This window comes from Oreochromis niloticus, linkage group LG19 (genome assembly GCF_001858045.2).
Source record: "Oreochromis niloticus isolate F11D_XX linkage group LG19, O_niloticus_UMD_NMBU, whole genome shotgun sequence".
Classification (NCBI taxonomy): Eukaryota; Metazoa; Chordata; class Actinopteri; order Cichliformes; family Cichlidae; genus Oreochromis; species Oreochromis niloticus.
The window spans coordinates 13392423-13413899 of record NC_031983.2 but is presented as its reverse complement, the minus strand read 5'-3'; the positions used below and the strand labels follow the sequence as shown (position 1 = coordinate 13413899).

The following is a 21477-nucleotide window of genomic DNA, read 5'->3' as shown; positions in this document are numbered from 1 at the left end:
CAGCAAAGGCAGCGACAGAGGGAGGGAGTAAGATTGTGCGTCATTCACAGAAGTGTTGTAACAAACAGGAAGAGTAAGAATGATTACGATGACAGTCCTGTCTCTAGTCTAACAAAGAATGAATAATAGGAGAACAAAGGAGAAAAAGCAAAAAAAGCAAAAAAAGAAGGGAAAAGTGAATAACAAGAGAGAAAGGATGAAGTCTGACCGTGAGTCTGAAGTGGTCTTTATGCTTGCTGTGAACAGCCTGTGCAAAGTGTTGGTCACTGGCTTGCGGAAGACGGTTCTCTTCATCCAAAATGTCCAGGATTCCCGTCAGCTTTGCTTCCACTAGATCTGGAAACGTCAAATATTTGTCCATCAGCCACAGTATTGTGACATTAAGTCCAGATTTTTGTGAATAACAATCCTTTCATTCCTATTATCCTTAATATTAGCTGACAAGATCTGAAAAATAATTTATGTTAACACCTCAAAGCAAGTGATATCCATTCATCCTTAAAGTTTAAAAAATTAAAGACGTCTTTACAAACAACAAAGAGCATTCACTTAGAATAATGTGGAAATCACAAAAGCAATTATGAAACAAGTTGGAAAAAAAAAAAATCACAAAACATTCTGTTCCTCAATATAGATTTATTGGAAATTTCCACTGCTTATCATTTCTGGAATATGAATATTCAGAGCACAAAATGTTCGTCAGGATGCTCATTTAGCCAAATAACTGAATTATTCATCTGACATCCTGCGCCTAGAAAATAATCTAATGGCCAAGGACCTCCGAAAATTTTTTTTTGCATGAACAAGCACCTGTGCATAAATCCTGAAGATTGATGAGTGAATTAATGGCCAACCCAAACGGTCATTTGCAAGTCATAAATGTTATTCATGGCTGTCAGTTAACCTCAAACCTGAATAATCACAGCCTTTGAAATACAAATCAAACTGCTTCACCTTGATACACTGACTACTTCATCCCATTAATTCGAGGATTCATTCGAGGACATAGGCAACGACAACAAGGGGGGGGGTTTCATTTCGCCGGCTTCTCATAGCACAATAGGGCCGTGAAACCCACAAATACTCATCGCGCTTGCTCCCTTCAGACACAGGGATGTGCCAGCTCCGAGGATAATGAGAAGTCGGTATTTTTGTCCCCCTGACAGGTGTATTTTCGCTGCTGTGACGCGAAGCCTAGAGGAATGGCCCAAATTAATGTCATGTGGGTGAGCTGATGTTACACTCGAACTAACCTCGGTACATTTGTGGTGTGTGAGCTCTACAGAGAGTCACAACAATCTCTGTACATTTGCTATTTTGCAGCGCCAGCTCTCAAAGGTGACACTTCATGGTTATGATGCCCCAGAGTGTCAGTCTATCGACCCGTTTTCACTTACGAGAACCATCCAAGGTACGGACAGATACCAGGTAACAAATTAAAGAAAAAAAGCAAAGCAACATAAAGTCTCTGGAGGGATTAAACACCATTCTTCCAAAAGATATTACCACATTTTGGGCAGTGCTTTAACAAATGCTTCATCACAGGACAAAGTTCCCTTTTGGTCATTTGGGAACAGCTGAAATCAGCCATTTTATCAGCTTCAGGAGGAGATGTGGTCAAAGCAAAGAAGCTGGCGCAGACTCACCTATGCAGTCCTGGTTGTCAACATAATGCACCTCATTCACACCCAGCCCTTCCTTTTGATAGAGCTCTTGCTCCTGTAAAAACATGATTAAATATCAAAAATCAACACTGAAAACAAGACTTACTCTAAAAGTTTGTAAAAGTTAATTCAGATTATTCTGAGTGGCCTTACAATATCCAATATCCATAACAATATCCATCTCCAAAAAAGAATAGAAACATCGAACCAACAATATGTGATTCAGATAACGAGAAAGAGGCTAAAGCCAGAATTGTGGCACACTAATTGGAGACCTTGGAAGAGAATAACGTTAAGAGATCACAGGAGAGAAACATGCCTTATCGTGTCCCTTGAGAAATTAGTATTCTAATGAGAGACTGCATGAGAGGGATGGGGGTGAGGATAAAAGTGAGAAAACAGAGAAAGAAACAAAAGAAAAGCTTAGCATGCCAACAACTTCCACCTGCCTCATGAAAGAGTCAGTAAGTCTGGCTTATCAGTGACATGATGTGGCAGGTTTCCCAGGATAAAGAAGTAAACCGCCCCAAAATCACCTCAATTCACCCAGAGCTCACCCACCTCCTTGAGAATACGTTCGTTGAAGAACTGTTGCAGTTTCTCATTGCAGTAATTGATACAGAACTGCTCAAAGCTGTTATGCTCAAAATACTCTAAGAAGAAATAAACAGAAAACACACATTTTAATTAATTAAGAAAATGAAAAGTTTTTACGTTAGTGGATTAAATGTTAAAGACAGCCAGTAGAAAAAAGAAATTATACAGTAAATTTAGATTTTTTTCTGTATATTATTACCAAACCCAGCAATGTCCAACACTCCAATAAAGTTGGAGGAGGTCTCGAAGGGGAAGCACTGGTTCACTCGTTTGACCACGTGATCGAAGAGGCGGCTGTACACAGCCTTGGCCAGGGCATCGCGGGCATTGTTTGCTTGCTCCACCTTTAGAGGCACCCTGGAGAGAGACACAAAGTGGGGCATTGACACAGTCCGAAACTGGGACATGCCTGTGTCTTATTAAACCTCCCTCTTTTACTTTTTATAATTAAACCAAAAGTTTTGTTGCGTCGATGTGACACTTTTTGCTGCCCAGTATCGTTCCACCTTTTGTTCCAGGTTATTCTTAAAAATGTGGAGTTCTGTGCCAAAGACAAGATATTCAAATTAAAATCTGAACCTTGAACTTAAACTTTATTTTTAAATATTTAAAGAGGGGACTGATGACAAAGTGCAGCTCCACAGTGGCTAAGAGTTCAACTCGGCAGTCCCAACTGGAAAGCAGATGAATTTCATTAAAAAGGTTTCGCTCTTGCCGTATCTTTACCTCTATTTTCTGTTGATATTCAACGCACCCAATCCAAAAAGCCCTTATCCATTACAAACAGTAACAGTAGTAATAGACTGCAGTGAAAACACATGAGATCTTTACAGTTTATCTCAGTGACAGGCGTATTTATGTGTTGCAATGTTTCATGCACACCCCAATGCATTCACCGCCCCCTCTGTTATCCTCAGCCTTACAGGGCCAGGGTGGATTTGTCTGAGGCTTAATGACAAAACCAACCCCCCCTCTTATCTCCACCTGCTCCCTTGACACTCGGGCTTGTACTGTACTGCAGCCATGCTCCCCTCCCTGCCTCCTCAGATACAGGCTGCATTATTTATGTGGAGAAAATACTTCCAGGCCAGGCCAGCATCTGGCCCTCCTGAAATATTAATTTACCAAACCTGGCCCCGTCACTCCAACACCACATCATCACAAAAATGACACAAGAGCACTGCGAATGCCATATTCTAGTCTGAACATGCTCTATTTAACCTGACAAAAAAAATCACAATAACAAAGCTTGACTAGTTAAAATACTAAAAGTATTAATATACATTTGTGTGACTGGTGTACTCAAATAGACAAGGCTGTAACTGACTTAGTAGTTATATTAATTCGATTTTGTTCACTGCCAGGATTAAGTAGAGTAAAGCCCATCTTACCACTGCTGGTCTTATTTGAATTTTATTATTTGAATTTTAGTCTAATAGTATTCCCTGACTACAGACATTTTATCTGCAGTATATTTCTTCAGTCAGTTCAGTGAGTTCAGACTGACTGAAACGACTGTGGCTTCCTAATAAAATGAACTTTGTCTCTAAACAAAAACACTCAAAAAAAGACCAAAACTGTGCCGTTCCTCTTACTTGATAACTGTTCCTTTGGCGCCCCCTGCTGTAGTGAGCATCACCCTTGTTGTGAGGCTGACGCGTAGGTCATCCTGATCCAGCCCCAACAAATCAGCACAGTACTGAAGAGAGTCATTGCACTGATTCTTTAGGACACAACCACCTAAGACAAATAGCAACACACATAAGCATTAAAAAGGACTTTTTATAGCAAAGTTTGGTTCTGTATGTGCAAGACTGTCCTTCTCTACGTCGTTATACTCAGCTAACTGGAATAGTAAGACTCATTTTTCTGAGTTTTGTTTTGGTAACCAAACTTAATCAAGTTGTACTATAAGAAAAGTAGGTAAGTAAAAAAATATTTAATTTGCCAACTGCCCACAATTTAAAAAAATTGTGATGCTGTTCAAAGTGTAAGTAAAAGCAGAATGCATCTTACAAGCAAATCTCATAAGACCTTATTTTAGTCACAACAGAACATAACAAATGTTTGAATTGAGAAAATCTAGCATTTTAAGAAAAATATTTGCTCATTTTGATATCGATGCCAGCAAAGCATCTCAAAAAAGTTGGGACAAGATAACAAAAGGGTATAAAAAGACAGCTTTCTAAAAGGGAAAAAAGTCAGAGGATCATCAATATGTAAAAAAAACTGTCTACAAATTATGGCACATTTTTGGAATACTTTTCCCACACATAAAATTTCAAAGACTTTAAACATCTCATTGTCTGTATCATGAAAAGATTCAGGGAATCTGGAGAAAGCTCTGTGTGTACGAGACAAGGCTGAAAGTCAACATTGGATGCCTATGATCTTTGAGCCTTCTTGCAGCACTGTATTAAAAAAACAGGATTCTGTTTTGGAAATCACAGGCTCAGGAACACCAAAATTAACTGTCTGTGAATACAGTTCACCGAAACTGCAGGTTAAAGCTCTATCATGCTAAGAAGCAGCCATATTTGAACGCAATATAGAAACGCTGCCATTTTCTCTGTGTCAAAACTCAGTGGAAAACTGTTCTGTGCTCAGACGAATTGAAATGTGAAATTCTTTTTGGAAAATATAGACTCCGCATCTTCAAGAGGACGAGGATTATCCACCTTGTTATCAAGTTTAAAAGTCTGCATCTTTGATGCATCGGTGCCTATGGAATTGGCAGTGTGCACACCTGGAAAGACACCATCAATGCTTAAAGGTATATAAAGGTTTTAGAGCAACATATGCTCCCATCAAGACATGTTTTTCAGAGAAGGCCTTGCATATTTCAGCAAGACAATGCAAAACCACATAGCGCATCTATTACATCAGCATGGCTTCATAGTAGAAGAGTCTGGATGCTGAACTGACCCACCTGTACTCCAGACCTTTCACCAACTAAAACCATTTGATGCATCATTAAATGGACGAAATGACAGTTAAAACTCGGGACTGTTAAACAGCTAGTACCCAATATCAGACAACCAACATCATTCCTACCTCAGCAACATTGTTCCTCCTTTTTCAGGCATTTACAGACTGTTGCTAAAAGAAGAGGGGATGCTACACAGTGGTAAACATGGAGCTGTCCCAACTTTTCTGATATTTGTTCCTTCTATCAAATTCATGTTTTCATGAAACAGTAAAATGTAATAAATTAGCAAATCACTGCATTCTGTTCTCATTTATAGTTTACAGAGCGTCCTAACTTTTTGGGGAATTTGATTTATAGCAGCACCGAGCACGACTAAGTGTTCTAACAAGGAGTTTGTGTGAGCGAGAACTGTACCGAAGTGAGAGAGAAACTGGGCATCCAGAGGAGTTTGAAAGTACACTCACAGAGATTTTGATTATAGACACAGAATGAGAAAGAACGAGGAAGAAAAAGTAAATGGAACACGAGCTCATGTTTACTCGGCTAACAGATGCTCTTTTCATCACCACTTCAGATTTATCTGTGGTGACACTTTTCTTAAAACTCCATATTGGATTCCATGTGCTAAGATTCAATAAAAAAGTAAATAGATATTGATTTGTTTTGCTCATTACTACGGGCTGCTTATTAAGTTTAATGGCATATTTTGAAATGTGAAAAAATAAGTAGAGAAAACAGAAAAGGATGGTAAAACTGGACGATGCTGGTCTGAGAAGTGAGACTAACTGCCTTTGAGAAGATAAACATTAAACAAAAACAAGCTACAGCTAAAAAAATCACTACCCCACACAAAAAAAGTCTTTGTAATGCAAAGTTCTTGAAAATGACCTCATGTTATTCTAAATGTGTTGCAAGGTAATGCACAGATAATGTTTATCTAACCCGAAGAGCTGCCTGTTTCCTCGAAATCAATGTTGCCCAGATGGAGGACACCAGCGACAACCCTGAACAGGTCCAGCTTCTCTGTGTCGTTCAGACCAATCTTTTTCATGGCCTCACACATCCTGTTAAAGTCACCGTGGTCATCCAGAAGAGGGTCCTTTAGAGCGCCCGTCTTTACGTGCTGCAAAAGACATGAAAGTTAGAAACCACAAAGTGACAGGAAGTGTTTAAAAAGTCAGCTCAAATCAAGATTTACTCAAGCATCATGATATAATCATTTATAAATGGTATCTATGTTCTAGAAGATTCATTAACTTGATGTTGTATAATGAGTAAATCTGATTTAGAGCTGAACTGGACCCAACAGCTCCCACTAAACAGAAAGCCACACGTATGAGGTAAAACTGAACAAACCAAAACATTTTACAACAGTAGGTTAAAAGAACCTTCACCAGCAGCAAGCAGGAAAACCTTAAAACTAGTGCTGCTCTGCTACTCTCAGATGTCGTAACTGAATAAAGCAGAAAGGCCAGGAATACAGTGAAATCATCTAATCAGTGAAATAGAACTCATTAGAAATCATCAGGAAAAAAATTTGGAGATTAATTATATAGTAATAATTACTATACCAAGGCGTGTAGAGTTATGTCTAAATATTGAGACCTGATTATACTTTAATATAAGAAACACAGGTTGAGTGATGGGAACTGAATCCTTTAATTTTTCATGTTTTATTAAGGTTAACTGACAAAAAATGAGAACATTCAAAATTAAATCTTAATTGTACTTGTACTTAATTGTACTTAAAAATACACTAATTATGCTCCACTGCACTGTATAACTGGCAGAAGTTGATTCTTTTTATATTTCTATTTAAACACCATCTGCACCAAAGCAAATCCAAACCAGGCATGCACACGCAGAGAAGAGGAAGCAAGCGCTCATGTTTCCTGTTTGAACTACAAACAGCAGCTTGTAAAACCAGAGAGTGTCAGTCTTCAGTTTAGGAAGCTCATAGGAAAAAGAGCAGGAAGCACACAAAGTAACACACAGAAAGAAACATCACCTTATTGTCCTATATATAACAAAAATGTGGTGGGAACAAACAAATATACAATTATTTAATTAGCAGCACACATTTATTAGTCATGCACACTTTTCCTTACATCCACAGAGCTCACTTGCCTTTCATCATTAAATAATTAAAATTTAGTGAGCAAAAACATCTGCAAGCATGTAAACAAACATACCTATGACATTTACTGTGCAAGTTTGACCTATGAATTATTCGAGCATTAAAAAAGCCATCTAAACCCAAGGGATGAACCAATGTTGCGACTACATATAACTTAGCAAAAAACCTATTTTAAATCGTAAATTTAAACACTTTGTTACTAGTAGGCTGTTGCAAGAACACAGTTTTCTTCATTACTCTTTCATTTTGAATGAAATTTTCATAGAAGATATTTATAAAAAAACAAGAAGTAAAATGAACATAATAATTAGTCCCTAAGGGACCAACTTCTAATCGTTCCATATTAATTAGACGTCTACTGAACAATGCATTATTTTTTTGTGTTATTTATAATTTATTAAATTCACATATCTTGGCATAAAATATTGGTATCAACCAGTTCCTGCATATTAACGCACTGTTGGGAACCTAAAAATATCTATATTTCAATCAACATAAGAAAGAACTCTAAAGTGTTCTTTGTTTCTTCTTACAAAGGTAATTTAAGTGTTAAAACAGAATTCAGATTGATATTTATTTTATATTTTGGGCCAGAAGGATTAAGTCAGGACACGACATTACCTCAGGACTCTTACGATTCTGCATGATTTGTTTGTCGGAGTCCTTACTGGCAAAATATCTGGTGCATCCTCGGTTCAGGTACTGCAACAGAGAAAAAAATCCACTTAGAAACATTTTAACACGTTTAGTATTTTAATAAATTCAATTTACTCATGGTGGCAAATCTACTGAGGATGTTTATATTGATTTTCATCACTGAAAAGATTTACTCTGCTGTCTCCAAATATTGCTCCACAGCTGACTAGTAGTGGATTGCATGAAGTAATTGCCTCTGTTGATGTGGGTGTCGCCTCAGGGACTTGATACGATGATAAACATCTGAGGGAACAGCTTGAAATGCTTGTTGTTCTGTTAACCATTGTTTTGTAGAGTATTTAGAGGAAAATAAAAGCCATGGTAAACACTTTAATACTCTCTAACTCTCTCCCCTACTGAGCTGATAATTGCATCCTAAAGAGCCAAAATTCAATTGTGAACTATTATGTTACTGAAGGGCTTTTGATCACACTTGGGAGGATGTCTTGGATTTAAGACAATTACATCGCTAAAAATAACCTCATGTGACATCTAGTGGGCCTCCACAGAAATGCCAACCAATAGGAAAAAACCAAAAAGATGTTTGTAGTGTCAGTATAGTTAAATAATAATAATAAAAAACTTCTTTCAGTTGGCAGTTGGCAAATTAATAAAACCTCTGCACCCACTGACCCTGAAATTGTCTGGAGAGTCAAGGTGTAATTTCTTCTTTAGGTCTTCAGATGCTCCCGCACATAGTCTGTAGAAGATGTGGTAGTTCCTCTCTTCATTACTTTGCATGCAAATCCTTGACTTCTCCAACAAGTAATGTGAGACGAATCCACCCACAACTGCGTTCTGGTGGCACAAGGGAAAAAATCAAGTCTTCAGTGCAACTTTTAAAACTGATGAAACACAAACAAACATAACAAACTAAAGCTTAATCCGTCAACATTGCTTACCTTGCTGTTGAAGTGGATTTCTACAAACTTCCCAAAGCGACTGCTGTTATTGTTTCGGACTGTTTTTGCATTTCCAAAGGCCTCAAGAAGGGGGTTTGCTGGCATTTGCAAATGTGAAAAAATACACTCAAGATCACCTTATCTATTAAAAATTTAATACATTACTAATAAGTGTTGAATTCTTTTAATACAGTACCTTCAACAATTCTCTCATCAATGTCTTGACCGCTTCCATATGATGTGGTCAGATATCTGAAAAGTTTAAAATCCATTAAAAATAAAAGTCAGATTAAGATTTAAAGCAGCAGCTCTCCCTTTAAAGCTGCTGGTAAAATGTTATAAAATCTATCAACATTAAATGGCAATTTGATAGTTCTTTGTTAAATAGTGAAATTATCATTAATTAATACAGTAGGCTTTTTAACATTGTCTGCATGGTTTTTGATTTGCAAGATATTACCAATGGCTGTCTTTGAATTCAATACAGGAGCTACTGGGAGTGCGAACAGGTTTGAACTAAAGTCATTCTGAAATGTTATATTCGCATGAATCAGAAAGGAAAGGATCAAATGTGAAGGAAAAACTGGGGGCAGAATGTAAAATAATTCATACGGACTCTTACCTGAGAACAAACTTGGTGTTTTCAGTCTTTCCTGCACCAGATTCACCTGAAACTATGATGGACTGGCTCATCTTCAAAACCTTCATGTCCCTGTAGGTTTTGTCCGCTAAAATAAAACATAACACCAAAGACACAAAAATAAAAAAGTAGTAATGTAACGGCAAAATCAGGACACGATGACAGAAAATCTTTTAAAGTGTAGCTTTTAAGCTTAAAGGAATCATGTAACAAAAGTGTTACTTCCAAAATCCGGCAAGTTTGAATACACTTCATTATTATAATACATTATACATGTGCATTTCAGTTACTTATATATTGAACCCCCCTTTTTAACACTGAGCAGGTGTGAGCTCTCACCTATAGCATAGACGTGAGGTGGCAGGGTGCCCAGTGACTTCCCTTGGTATGACTTGATGGCATCTGGGCCGTACAGTTTTGGAATGTCAAAGTATGGATTAACAGCTATCAAGATATTTGCCACATATGTCTGTGGAAGAAATAAATAAAAGCATGATTAGGGTCTCTGCATTTGAGTGAACTGCTAGATATTACAAATAAATATGTCTTAATAATCAATTAAAGGAAAAAGAAGTGAAAAACACCCCACTGAAGGCTGCTGAGATAATCCATTCTTACTTTTCTCATCTACCAGCTGTCCCTTATTATCTAAGTGAGTGACTGAAGTCAGAACTGGGCTTCCCAGTCTGACCATGACTACTAGCTTCCCTTCACTCTTTACAAGCTGGTACTTTTCCCCTCTGGGAAACAAGAAAATTGATCCTTTGTTTTTTACACTCAACCCTGTTACTCTATCTTCATGATGAAGCATATGCCGCATAAAGGACAGGCGTATTATTACTTGTGCTAAGGCAGCTTAGTGTAGATGGTAATAACAACATACATAGATGTGGTCTTTACTGTACCGCACTCTAACATTGTTGAGGAGAGTGGCTTCATTCAAGTACATTAAGGAACCTGCAAACAGACGGGTTACACATAATTAACATTTTAACGTTAACAATATGCTGAACAAATATTGCTTATGTGAAGACTCACAGTTGTCATCTACATGCTTGTTGACATCATCCTCAGCAGGGAAGACTTGGTTCATCGGAGCAAGAAAAGTCTGAAACGTGAACAGTTTCACTTTTACATTTACATAATATCATTTCCAGGATAGACAGGTGTGCTACATGTGGCACTGTCTTTGCTTTTTCCGACCAACATTATACACTAGATTAATTGTTGCTTACTCCTTGCTGTTTAGAGAGCTTATGACACAAAACAAATGTTTATTAGAGTTCTCAAACATCATAAACAGTTAAGCAAGAGTGAATAAACATGAAAAGTTTACCATGCTTAAAGATCACAGTAACGATGTTCAGTGTGACATGTTCCCAGGCTAAATTAGTTACTGATATTCTCGCTCTATTGTTTATGAGTCTGAGTTCATGGAAATAAACTCAATGGAACAAGTCGGCTGTGAGAGAAACAAGGGGAGACATGGCAGGATCATGAATAATTTGGCGGGAGAGAACAGGATCTGAACACCTGACTGAGTAAGTGGGTGGGTTACAGCTGGTAGGGATGGTGGTAAGGTTATTTGCTGATCTTGCAGTAACCAGACAACTTGGCGCCATCATTCAGTGATGCAAGAACGACACTGACATCAACAGCGAGTTGCTATATACAGTATATATTAAAAGTATCTGTTTATTTTATATACATTGATGTTTGCTACACACTGACTATAAACAACTGCTTATCTGTGTGAGACTGATCCATCTTGTGCTTTGACGCATGGTTTCTTGCCAAAAACTGACTGCAAGCGTAACGAGAATATGCTTTGTGTGCCCGCTAACAGGTCTTGGCACAAACTGGTCATCCACAATAACAATCCTGTGAGAAATATCTAACCAGTTAACTGACAGAGGAAAGCTGGCGGCCAGGCCGGGGGTCTTGCAGAAAGCTGAGGCACTAATGAGTTCAACAGAGCACTGAAAAAAACACTCAATTGCCCTTTTATTTGTTCAGTGAATGGGAGTATAAGCTTTGCAAGAAGGCATAAACTGATGATTATCATACAAAGTTTTGACCTTCTAGTCAACAATATTTTTGCTAATGTTATTGCCTCTGATGGCAATATAATATCCAGATCCTCAGGACACTTCTAAACATTTTTTGTATCTTTAGCATGTGAAATTGACATGTTTTATCTCAAGAAAATAAAAATAAAAATAAATACTCAGTGTAGATTCTTATATGCCATAGATGCCGCCAGTAAATATAATGTTTTCCCTGTACAACCACCATGCATAATAGCTGATATTACATGAACTCTAACATTGATGATGACTACATTTCATAGTAAATTATAAATGAATGATGGTTGAATTTAGCTAATTTTGGGTCTTGGGGTTATGTATGATGACAGTCATACTGTCACAGCGTTAGCATAGGACACAGAACAGAGCTAACATTATAGTTAATAATAATGCTTTTATTTTTGCAAATATGCAAATTATCTTGTGGGCGCTTCTTGACTAACTTGTTACCTTGTTATGATATCTGCGGTTTGACAGACATTTGCCTGCCATAACAAAGTATGTTTTATAGCATGACTTTGCATTGCAGTACCTGAAAACAGAGGCAGAAGCAGCTGCTACTGTACAGGTCTGTTGTACGCAGTAGAGCCCTGCTTGCTGGGGATACGTGATGGCTCAGGTGTAACAGGTGGCCTTTACCTCCTAATGAGCAGCTCTCCCTCCTGGCAACACTATCAGCACACCTGCTGCTGCCCTTTATTTATTCATGTCTCTGTACATGTGGTCTCTCATGTTTCTCACATTGTACACATTGTTGTGCTAACGCCTTTCTACCTGAAATCACGCTTAATAAAATTATTGAACGTTTCATTCAACACACTACTTTCAAATTCCTAATAAAAACAGTCATTTGGAATTATTTTTTATATTAAAAGTAATGTCGTGTGTGTGTGTGTACGCATGTGTTTTACTTTACTCGTGTGATAACCCACCTTGCCCTTTTGGTTCAGCGGTTCTATGGTGAGTGTGTCGGCTCCTATGTCAGTGATCGTGCCCAGCTGGAACCCGTCAGTGGGGTGGGGCGCCCACACTGGCTTCCCATCCTCCATGATTTACCTCCAGTCAGCACAGGCACACGACTCTGCAAAAGAGAGAGGCAAAAAGAGGAACACAGACGTAAATTAAAATAAATATGTAAAGCACTGTTTTGCATTTTAGTTTAAGCAAACAGAGTCTGCTTCTATGTTTATGGCCACTTACTATGTATTACACCTACTCTCCACAACTGCAAAACGGAAGTTGATATCACTATCGTAAATTTGACGTCAGAACTTCAATCGCCTGTGAGGGCAGCTTCTCAGAATTGCCACAACATTTTTGTTTACCATCTATTCTAATTTGCATGGAATTTGCCAAAGTCTTCATTACACCCTGCAGCTTGTAAAACGCCTTGGGAACTATAACAGTTTGCTATTACTTCACACTTGAAGACTATATTAAAGTAGCCAGCAGCTAGGCCTACCAACTATGGTGAAATCGCACCTAAATAGAAATAAATAAATACAAGAATTCATGATAAAACTGATCTGCTGGCATTCTCTACCTATTTGCATTGCATGACTGGGATCTGACCATTTGACGGTGCTTGCTACAGTCTTCATTACTCCTTTGAGAGAGGATTTCTAAGGAGTTGTCTGCTGCAATCTTTAGTGAAGACAACATTCCCCCAAATGACCCCACAAATCTGACAAGAGAAACAATCCACTTTGCAAGTGTGCTAGGGTTCAGTGGTACGCCAAGTTAAGAAGCTAAATATGGTACACTACAACCACTGGTTAATGGTTTTTGAGGTATAAAGTACAGTACTTAATTTTTCTATTTATTGGTTATTTTAAAAACGGTTAGTTTTACCAACTGCACAGCTTTATGAGTGAGGCTGAGTAAGGTAATTCTTTAATAAATGACATTTAGAACCTGGAAGATTCATATTATCACTGAGTGGACAACATGTGTCTGAATCTGAACTGAAGAGCTCCTCAAAGCAAAAGTGCTGATGTTATGCTTGAGTATCCAATAAGCTTCAGGGATTGAGGTCAAATGTCAAAGAGGACATCGTGGCTCAAGAGTTGGGAGTTCGCCTTGTAATCGGAAGGTTGCTGGTTCGAGCCCTGGCTTGGACAGTCTCGGCCATTGTGTCCTTGGGCAAGACACTTCACCCGTTGCCACTTCACCTCAGAGGGCCCGGTGGCGCCAGTGTCCGGCAGCCTCGCCTCTGTCAGTGCGCCCCAGGGTGGCTGTGGCTACAATGTAGCTTGCCATCACCAGTGTGTGAATGGGTGGATGGCTGGTTGTGTAAAGCGCTTTGGGGTCCTTAGGGACTAATAAAAGCGCTATACAAATACAGACCATTTACCATCTTATGGAAACTGCTGATACAGCTTCAACGACAACTTCAACAGGTGAGTACACTCAGCATTAGAACTGATCCAACTCTTTTTCTTTTTTTGTTCAGACTTACAATAAGAAAAATGAGCACACTTCGTATATTATTAAACCCTTCTCATGAGATAATGTTAACATTTCAGACACTTTCATTGCTTCTACGTTCCAGATAACAATTACTGAAACAAGTGATTTCTTTGTGTCGGTTTAGTTACCACTTCTTACATGATAATAGCAGTGAAAGACCAAAGATCACAGTTTTACTCCTTTATTACCAAACGCATTTCCCATCAGGTGAGTACATCTACGTCTGTGAAGTGCATGACGTCGATTTCTAAACACAACTGCACTGGTCGAGGAAACACACATGGCTAAAATGGTAAGGCCATTAAAATACACATACATCCACTGTCTGGCTATAATGAAGTGCATATTCTACATTTTTAAACAATCTGCTGCCACAGATAGTGAAAGGCATTGAAGAAAAACACATGCTCTTATCTCAGTTTATTGTTATGTGGCCTATCTATTTATATTTATAGAGCAATGCTCAACTTTCTACAGTAGATGTCGTTGCCCAAAGTAGGCCCTCAGACAAGCAAAGGAAAGAGTCCACATATCAAAGGATAAATGTTCCATCAAACGCCTAAATGTAACCATCTGGATTCATAACAGCAAAGACTCTGCACCATTAAAGTCAGGTAGCAGGTCAGGTACTAGGACAGGTAGATAGATCTATCTTAGTATCCTAGTTGTATCTTAAATATCTATCTATCTAGATAGATAGATAGATAGATAGATAGATAGATAGATAGATAGATAGATAGATAGATAGATAGAAAATCACATTCTAACATAAGCAGGAGAAAAACGCTCAATGACATTCCCGGTCCATTATCTCTAACCTTCAAGTGTGAGATCAAGGCTAGAGGGAATCCTAAAGATTGTTTTTGTTAGATAACTGATAACCACATAACTATCCCACAGTTCCCTTCAAGTTAATTTACAGTTTGTTCACACAGGAAATTTAGTCACTTGAATGGTAGATGAACACGGAAAGCTTAAATGGCTACACACATTTTGCAAGACTTTGCATACTGCAAAACCACAATAAAATTAACCGTTCTTTGTCAGAGCATTCTATAAACCAAGTTCCATTCATTATACAGGGGGTTATATTGGGCTCTTTTAGAAGACCCTCCAAACTGTCTGCATCCTTGGCTGCGTACAACAAAACAGACCAGCCCCTTATGAGTAACTTTGACTCTGCAGCCTCAAATCCTCTTAGTATCTGACCCTAATCCAGACAGAGAGGTGAGACGCCTGAAGTGAGATCTAAACCTCACAAATAAAAGTCAGTGAGCAGGTTTGAGACAATGCAAATCAGAAGGGTGTCACATATCCATTGAAACAGAGAGCCAGAAAGTAGGGAGAGGAGGAAATATGAAAACACACACACAAATATATATACACTCCCACACAAATGAACACTGCTTGAGAGTCAAAGCAGTACGCGGTGAAACACCCCTCGTGTTTCCTGTCTCCTGTTTCCGGTTCTCTCTCAGGGAAGGGAGGCATGGAAAAAGCATTGGACGGTGGCTACAGAGCAACAGGATGAAAGATGCACACACAACAGAGGGTACACTTTCAGAAGTGCATGCCAGGAAAGCATTTAGTTTAAGTGGTGTGCCTAAATTTGAATGAAAAGTGACATGTCAGAGAAAGAAACTGTAAAATAAATAAATAAATGCATGAGAATAAAGAATCCTGGTTTACGTTTGTTAATCCCGTGAGGACACTTTAAACGCATCACGGCTAAATTATGTATAGGAGAAATATCTAGGACAGAATTTCCTGATAGCAATCAAGCAGAAACGAGATGTGGGCTAAACTGTCGGCTGTTGTGATTACTCGAGATAACCTTATAATGAGGTTTTCATAATTACGATTAACCCCAAATAACTTTTTCAAATAAACTCATGGAACTGAGCACCTTATAATAAGCCACGACTACTGCACCAAGACACCAAACAGTACAACCAGTGGAAGTAAGTCAAAAGTATAGGTTTAAACAGAAGCCCACAGAAAACTCAGTTCCCACATTACTCTTAAATCAGATAAAGTACTTCAAAATACTTGTAACGTTAGCTATTTGGAATAAAATTTTAAAAAGCGTAACAGGTAGACAAAAAAACAACACACTTACAAGTGAAATCCTTCAAGCAGTTAAATTTACGTTCACGGTGACAGTAAAAAGTTTTATGCTCCTCATGCGGTTGTATGTGTGTAGCACTGGTCCAGCTTCCCAGCTTTGTCGGTGTTTCTTCCTGCAGCAGGACAGGACGGATGAGATAGCAGCGGGCTGTCTGGGTGACAGGCTACGGTCGAGCTCCGGTGAACACTGGTGACGTCACCCTCACCCCGAAAGGTGCGTTAAAGTGTCCCTCGTAAGATCCTGTGACGTTTTTATTTTTGGCTTATGGTTTATACTGATAACTAAAAATTAAAAAGCAACTTATATTATAAAAATCTAAACAAAAACAGCTCAGGTCGGCGATCGTGAGTGTGAATAATTTCAGTTATATCACTTAATACTTTTATATTCGAATTGTTTGCCATCAATGTATTAATGCATGTGAATCTCATTAAAAATAGTTCAGTATAAACAATCACAAGTTTCAACAGGTTATATCACCACATGGGTTTGGAGAATTTTAAATATGCAGTGTTTGAGTGTCTGAATGTAGGTATTTTATTTCACTAGTTGATGGGCTATTTGTTTGGTCTGTCATCCTTATAAAAACAACGGTGGATTAGCAGAGAGCACGTGGCTGCGAAGAAAAGACTGCAAATGTTGCCTCGAGCTTCATGAATATTTGAGTGGCAGGTAATCTGAAACTTTTGGGGGGATTTTTGAAGGAGACATCCAATCCACAACTGAAACACAGGCTGCCACTTGGTTTGTAAATCTAATTAGGACATCTGATACGGCAGTACTGGATCATATCTGATTACGGACAGTAGTTGGCAGCAAGCACTAAAATGTAGCTTTTAGTTTTTTAAGCCCCCAGACCAACACCAATCTACAAAACTCTTACCTTTTTTTGTATCCAGCCAGTTAAGACAGTTCATGATTTTGATCATGTGTTATTTAACGCAATGTTATATTGACTGATGAATGGCAGACTAAAATTAAATGGTCTGTATAGCTTTTATATTCAAGATCCAGAACGCTGTGCTTTATTGCTTTGCCTGATGGACAATGTCTCCCCCATGTGGCCATGTGGCATATAAGCAACCACATCCCATGTAATTACAGTTCACGTGGAAGGGATGCACTAGAAGGTTCATGATGGGGAGAACCCAGTGCAAACTGGAGGAAATGAGAGCAATAGAGACACCAAGGAGCACAGAGTTAAGCAAAACACAAACTCACAATAATTTCAAACCCATATGCTTGTAGGGAATGTGTAGTGAATGGAACTTGGTATACTTACAGAAACAATGCATGGCATAAATTGAAATCCTCCACTGAAGCCAAAGGTTTTTTGTACAAGGTCAGGACTCAACGTTTTCTGTGGTAAAATTAGTGCTTTTATTTTGATACTTTCACATTGTTACTTTATGAAATGATTTGTTAAGTTATTTAAACAATTTAATTTAGGGAGGTCAAACTTATTTTGCATCATGGGCCACATTCATTAAACAGTTAACGGCTGTCTCAGTTTTGCTACAGGATAAAGAGATATTGCTGTAGTGAATGAAAGAAATCTGTCCAAACAAATAAAGACATGTATAATGTTACAGAAAAAATTATGGTAGTAATTACAATAACGGAAAAGTAATTCACATTAATTCACAAAAGAGTTTTTCCTCTGTGGACTGACTGTAAAACATAGAAATTTACAGCAGCTAGTGAAAAATCAGGCGCTCTTCTGTGTTTTAACGATTATTGTTTATGTATTATTTAGTTACTCTGGTGTAGTATGAATAGCAATGGGAGAGCTCTTTATCAGTAGGTAAAACTGTAAAAGCAATGACAAAACAGTAAAAACTTAGAAATCGATGCCCTCTCTCACATTTTCCAAAGCTCTCTAGCAGGCCAGATTGGAGTCTTTCCTGGGCCGAATGTGGCCCCCGAGCCTTATGTTTTACACCCTTGATTTAAATCCTTAATGTTAAATAAATAACATCATATGATAGACATAACAGAAAAAACAACTCTCCTTGTAATGATTTCACATGGACCACAGCATATGTAATGATAATCACCACTACTGGTTTGTTATACAAACCAAAATACTACAGCAACTTGCTAAAATAATAGATGTTACCTTGTTACTAAATGAATGTGCATGCTAGCTCTGTAAAATGCATTATATATTTAACTCTCCCAATTATCTGATAGCATTAAAAAGTTGAGTCAGTATATTTATCAGGCCTCTCTGCTGTCAATCTCTTGACCGCTTTCCCAGCTAATTATCTGTGGGGGCCCAAATGCTTTGGAGTTTATCTGTGAACTGTTTACAAAAGTCCTATCACACACATTCTGTGGTGCCTGTGTAGAGGAACATGAAATGCTCTTGTAGGACCACCAGCACTCAAAGCTCCTACAAATCTTTGGACATTAGCATTACTTTTTTACTTCTGTCTGGAAAATACTTCTAAAGGTAGGCGTTTCCGATTTTGAAATACTGTATAGTTTTCAAGTAAACACGCTTTCTTAGAGTTACCAAAAAGCTGTGTGTGTGTACTTGGTTTATGCAAATGTAGTTCTAAATGCAGCTTTGGAGTCTCTTTTTTATATATTTTCAGTGGAAGAAATTTTCACTTCTAATTCCACTATTTTAATTCTGAAATATACAGACACATAGCTTTTTATGAACGATTTTTTTTTATATTAGCATTTCCTTAAATTGTTTTGTTTCTCCAGCATAGCCCCCTAATCATCCCATGTAGAAGAATGACCGGTGAGAAACTGTTACTGCCAGTGATACTAATGTCTGTAGTGATGAGTTTATTACCAATGCAGACATCATATGGACAACACTTGCCAGAGGAATCTTGCACTGTTCAGATCCTTGTCCCCGGACTCAAAGGCATGTAGCTCTTTGTTCTTTCTTACAAAAAATGCGTGCCAGACACCTTAAAAACCAAGAATAGACTCTATCTGATATAATAATTGTTTTTCTTCTGCTGTAAAAGGAGAACCCGGAGAAAAAGGACAAAAGGGAGCACCTGGGAGACCAGGAAGAGTTGGTCCGCCAGGGGAGATTGGTATATTTTATGCACTTGCACCAAAAAAAAAGAAACTATAGAATGTGTTTGTTTGTTTTGTGAGCAAAAGTGCATTCCCCTAAAGTGCAAATCTTTAAAGAGAGAATATTTTCTACATGCCCACATTTATAGATCTCCTCATTTTCTCATTACTACCACTAACACAAGAAAAACTGGGGTAAAGATCACATTTCTCAGGCTGATAATGTGCCGTTACATCACTACCAGGCCATCCAGAAATGGTCAAGTGTTTACATTAGGTTGAGAGGTCATATGACAAATGGTTTGTGGAATCCAGAGCTGTGGACAAGTGTTTACGGAAGACCTTAATGAGGAGTGAAGGGTGTTCTCTGAAGCATATTCATCATTTTAATTAATGCACCTTTAGTGAAAGTAAAGATTTGTTGTTTAATATATATAATTTTGCTTTAATTTGTGCTGTTTTAAGTTTGTCTTGACTATAAGATATACAGTATGTCTCTATCTTTATATGAACAATTTACTCATGTTGCATTCTTTTTAGGTCCACCTGGGGTCAAAGGACACAAAGGCATTATGGGACGTTATGGAAAAGTTGGCCCAAGTGGAATGAAAGGTGCTATAACTAGAACTGTACTGTCTGCACACTTTTTCAGGAATGCATCAATTATTTGTTTAGTATGTTTTTATGATTGATGAAAATTTTCATCTCTGACGCAGGATTCAAGGGAGATCCAGGTGACCCTGGTCCAAGAGGCCCAGACGGAGAACCAGGTGGGTTATTTTGTTTGTCAAACAGATGGCAGCAGGATTAGACAGACACATCTGTAAATGAATGAAGTCAACTTTGTGATAGTCCCACACATTTTTGCTTTATCAGGCGTTCCCTGTGAGTGTGCGCCAATGAGAAGGATGATTGGAGAAATGGACATTCTTGTGGCTCAGCTTTCCTCAGAACTAAAATTCATTAAAACTGGTAAAAAATTTGCAGTCTTTAAAAAAATGCTTTAGAATTTAAAAAAAAAAAAAATCTTTATCAGTTTTGGTATTTTGCTGATTTCCTGTCCTATAGAATTGCAAATGTGGGCATGTCAATGTGAAATTTATAGAAATACAAGTGCTCATTTTTCAGCACTGCCCTCCCCTGCAGCTGTTGCTGGCATTAAGGAAACAGACAGTAAGGTCTATCTGTTGGTGAAGGAAGCGAAGCGCTACACCGAGGCTGAGGGCTACTGCCAGACGAGGGGAGGGCACCTGGTCATGCCGAAGGATGAGGGAGCAAACGCAGCCATCGCAGGGTACATAACCGACGCTGGCCTGAGCAGAGTTTACATTGGCATTCATGACCTCGAGCGCGAAGGTGTTTTCACCTACGTGGATCACTCTCCCATGACCACTTTCAGCAAATGGAGAAAAGGAGAACCCAACAATGCCTATGATGATGAGGACTGTGCTGAGATGGTGACCTCTGGGGAGTGGACTGATGTGGCGTGCCATCCCACAATGTATTTTGTTTGTGAATTTGACAAGGACAACATCTGAGGCCAGTATATGTTAACAGACTGCAGACAGGACAAATGTAATGGAGCAAAAACTGTAATCTTATCATTTTGCTGTATCCTCTATCTGTAAATATGACGACAAAATGATACACAAGTTGTGCAAAGTAGTATAGTTTCAACTTCTTTTTTGCTTATGAGCTCATAAGCTATTTATTTTCTGAACATCCAAAACATCCAAATGTTTGTAATATTTTTTTTACATCCTTGATACGTACTCTGAGATAAATTAGTGTTTCCATAAGCATGCCAGGAACTGAGTTTTTATTTAATTCAGAATATCCACTGAGCAATATTTGTAGCAGTACCATAGACAAACAGTGCAAATAAGCAAATATAGAGAGCTGTGGCTTGTGTAGAAAAAAAATACAATTAAAAGACAGATTTTCATTCCAGTTGAGTGCATTTAATCAGAGGAACGGTATACAGCATGCATTCTACATTCATGTGTTGTGCAATAAACATTTAAACATAGTTTAAAAATAAATTTTTTGCACATTATTTTATGCTCTTGAACTAGTTGTGCTTATTTACTGCAGCAGTTAAAGCAAACTTATGGAAGAAATACACGATAAATGATGCAACACAGTGCTGCAGGAGTGAACGCTATTACCTCACAGAAACAAGG

At 38.2% G+C, this 21477-nt stretch overlaps 2 protein-coding genes across 6 annotated transcripts in view; one reads left to right on the top strand and one right to left on the bottom strand.

Annotated features, from left to right (window-relative positions):
* Positions 1-16442, bottom strand: part of myo6b (myosin VIb) — a 35844-nt gene extending 19402 nt beyond the window's left edge. For 2 of the 4 annotated variants that reach the window (XM_003453231.5, XM_019349151.2), the window contains exons 1-17: positions 16241-16442; positions 12585-12733; positions 10604-10673; positions 10449-10522; positions 9905-10034; positions 9548-9653; positions 9122-9177; positions 8926-9023; positions 8657-8821; positions 7949-8029; positions 7199-7207; positions 6133-6313; positions 3857-4001; positions 2461-2618; positions 2226-2317; positions 1647-1719; positions 209-336 (exon numbers count right to left, since the gene is read on the bottom strand). In XM_003453231.5, the coding sequence (XP_003453279.2) occupies positions 209-336; positions 1647-1719; positions 2226-2317; positions 2461-2618; positions 3857-4001; positions 6133-6313; positions 7199-7207; positions 7949-8029; positions 8657-8821; positions 8926-9023; positions 9122-9177; positions 9548-9653; positions 9905-10034; positions 10449-10522; positions 10604-10673; positions 12585-12701 (1683 nt within the window). In that variant the 5' untranslated portion in view covers positions 12702-12733; positions 16241-16442. The remainder of the gene's footprint in view (positions 1-208; positions 337-1646; positions 1720-2225; positions 2318-2460; positions 2619-3856; positions 4002-6132; positions 6314-7198; positions 7208-7948; positions 8030-8656; positions 8822-8925; positions 9024-9121; positions 9178-9547; positions 9654-9904; positions 10035-10448; positions 10523-10603; positions 10674-12584; positions 12734-16240) is intronic. The other 2 variants (XM_025901128.1, XM_003453233.5) reach the window with 1 other exon arrangement.
* A 2114-nt stretch (positions 16443-18556) lies between these two features.
* On the top strand, positions 18557-21347 carry colec11 (collectin sub-family member 11). Of its 2 annotated transcripts, none has more exons than XM_003453234.4 (7): positions 18557-18704; positions 18968-19133; positions 19240-19311; positions 19835-19906; positions 20011-20064; positions 20171-20266; positions 20441-21347. In XM_003453234.4, exons 2-7 carry the CDS (start codon positions 18998-19000, stop codon positions 20830-20832), a joined length of 822 nt encoding a protein of 273 aa, XP_003453282.1. In that variant the 5' UTR covers positions 18557-18704; positions 18968-18997; the 3' UTR covers positions 20833-21347. The 2 variants fall into 2 exon arrangements, with proteins under 2 accessions (XP_003453282.1, XP_005477160.1); XM_005477103.3 differs by having other exon boundaries at positions 20423-21347.
* Positions 21348-21477: the final 130 nt, after the last annotated feature.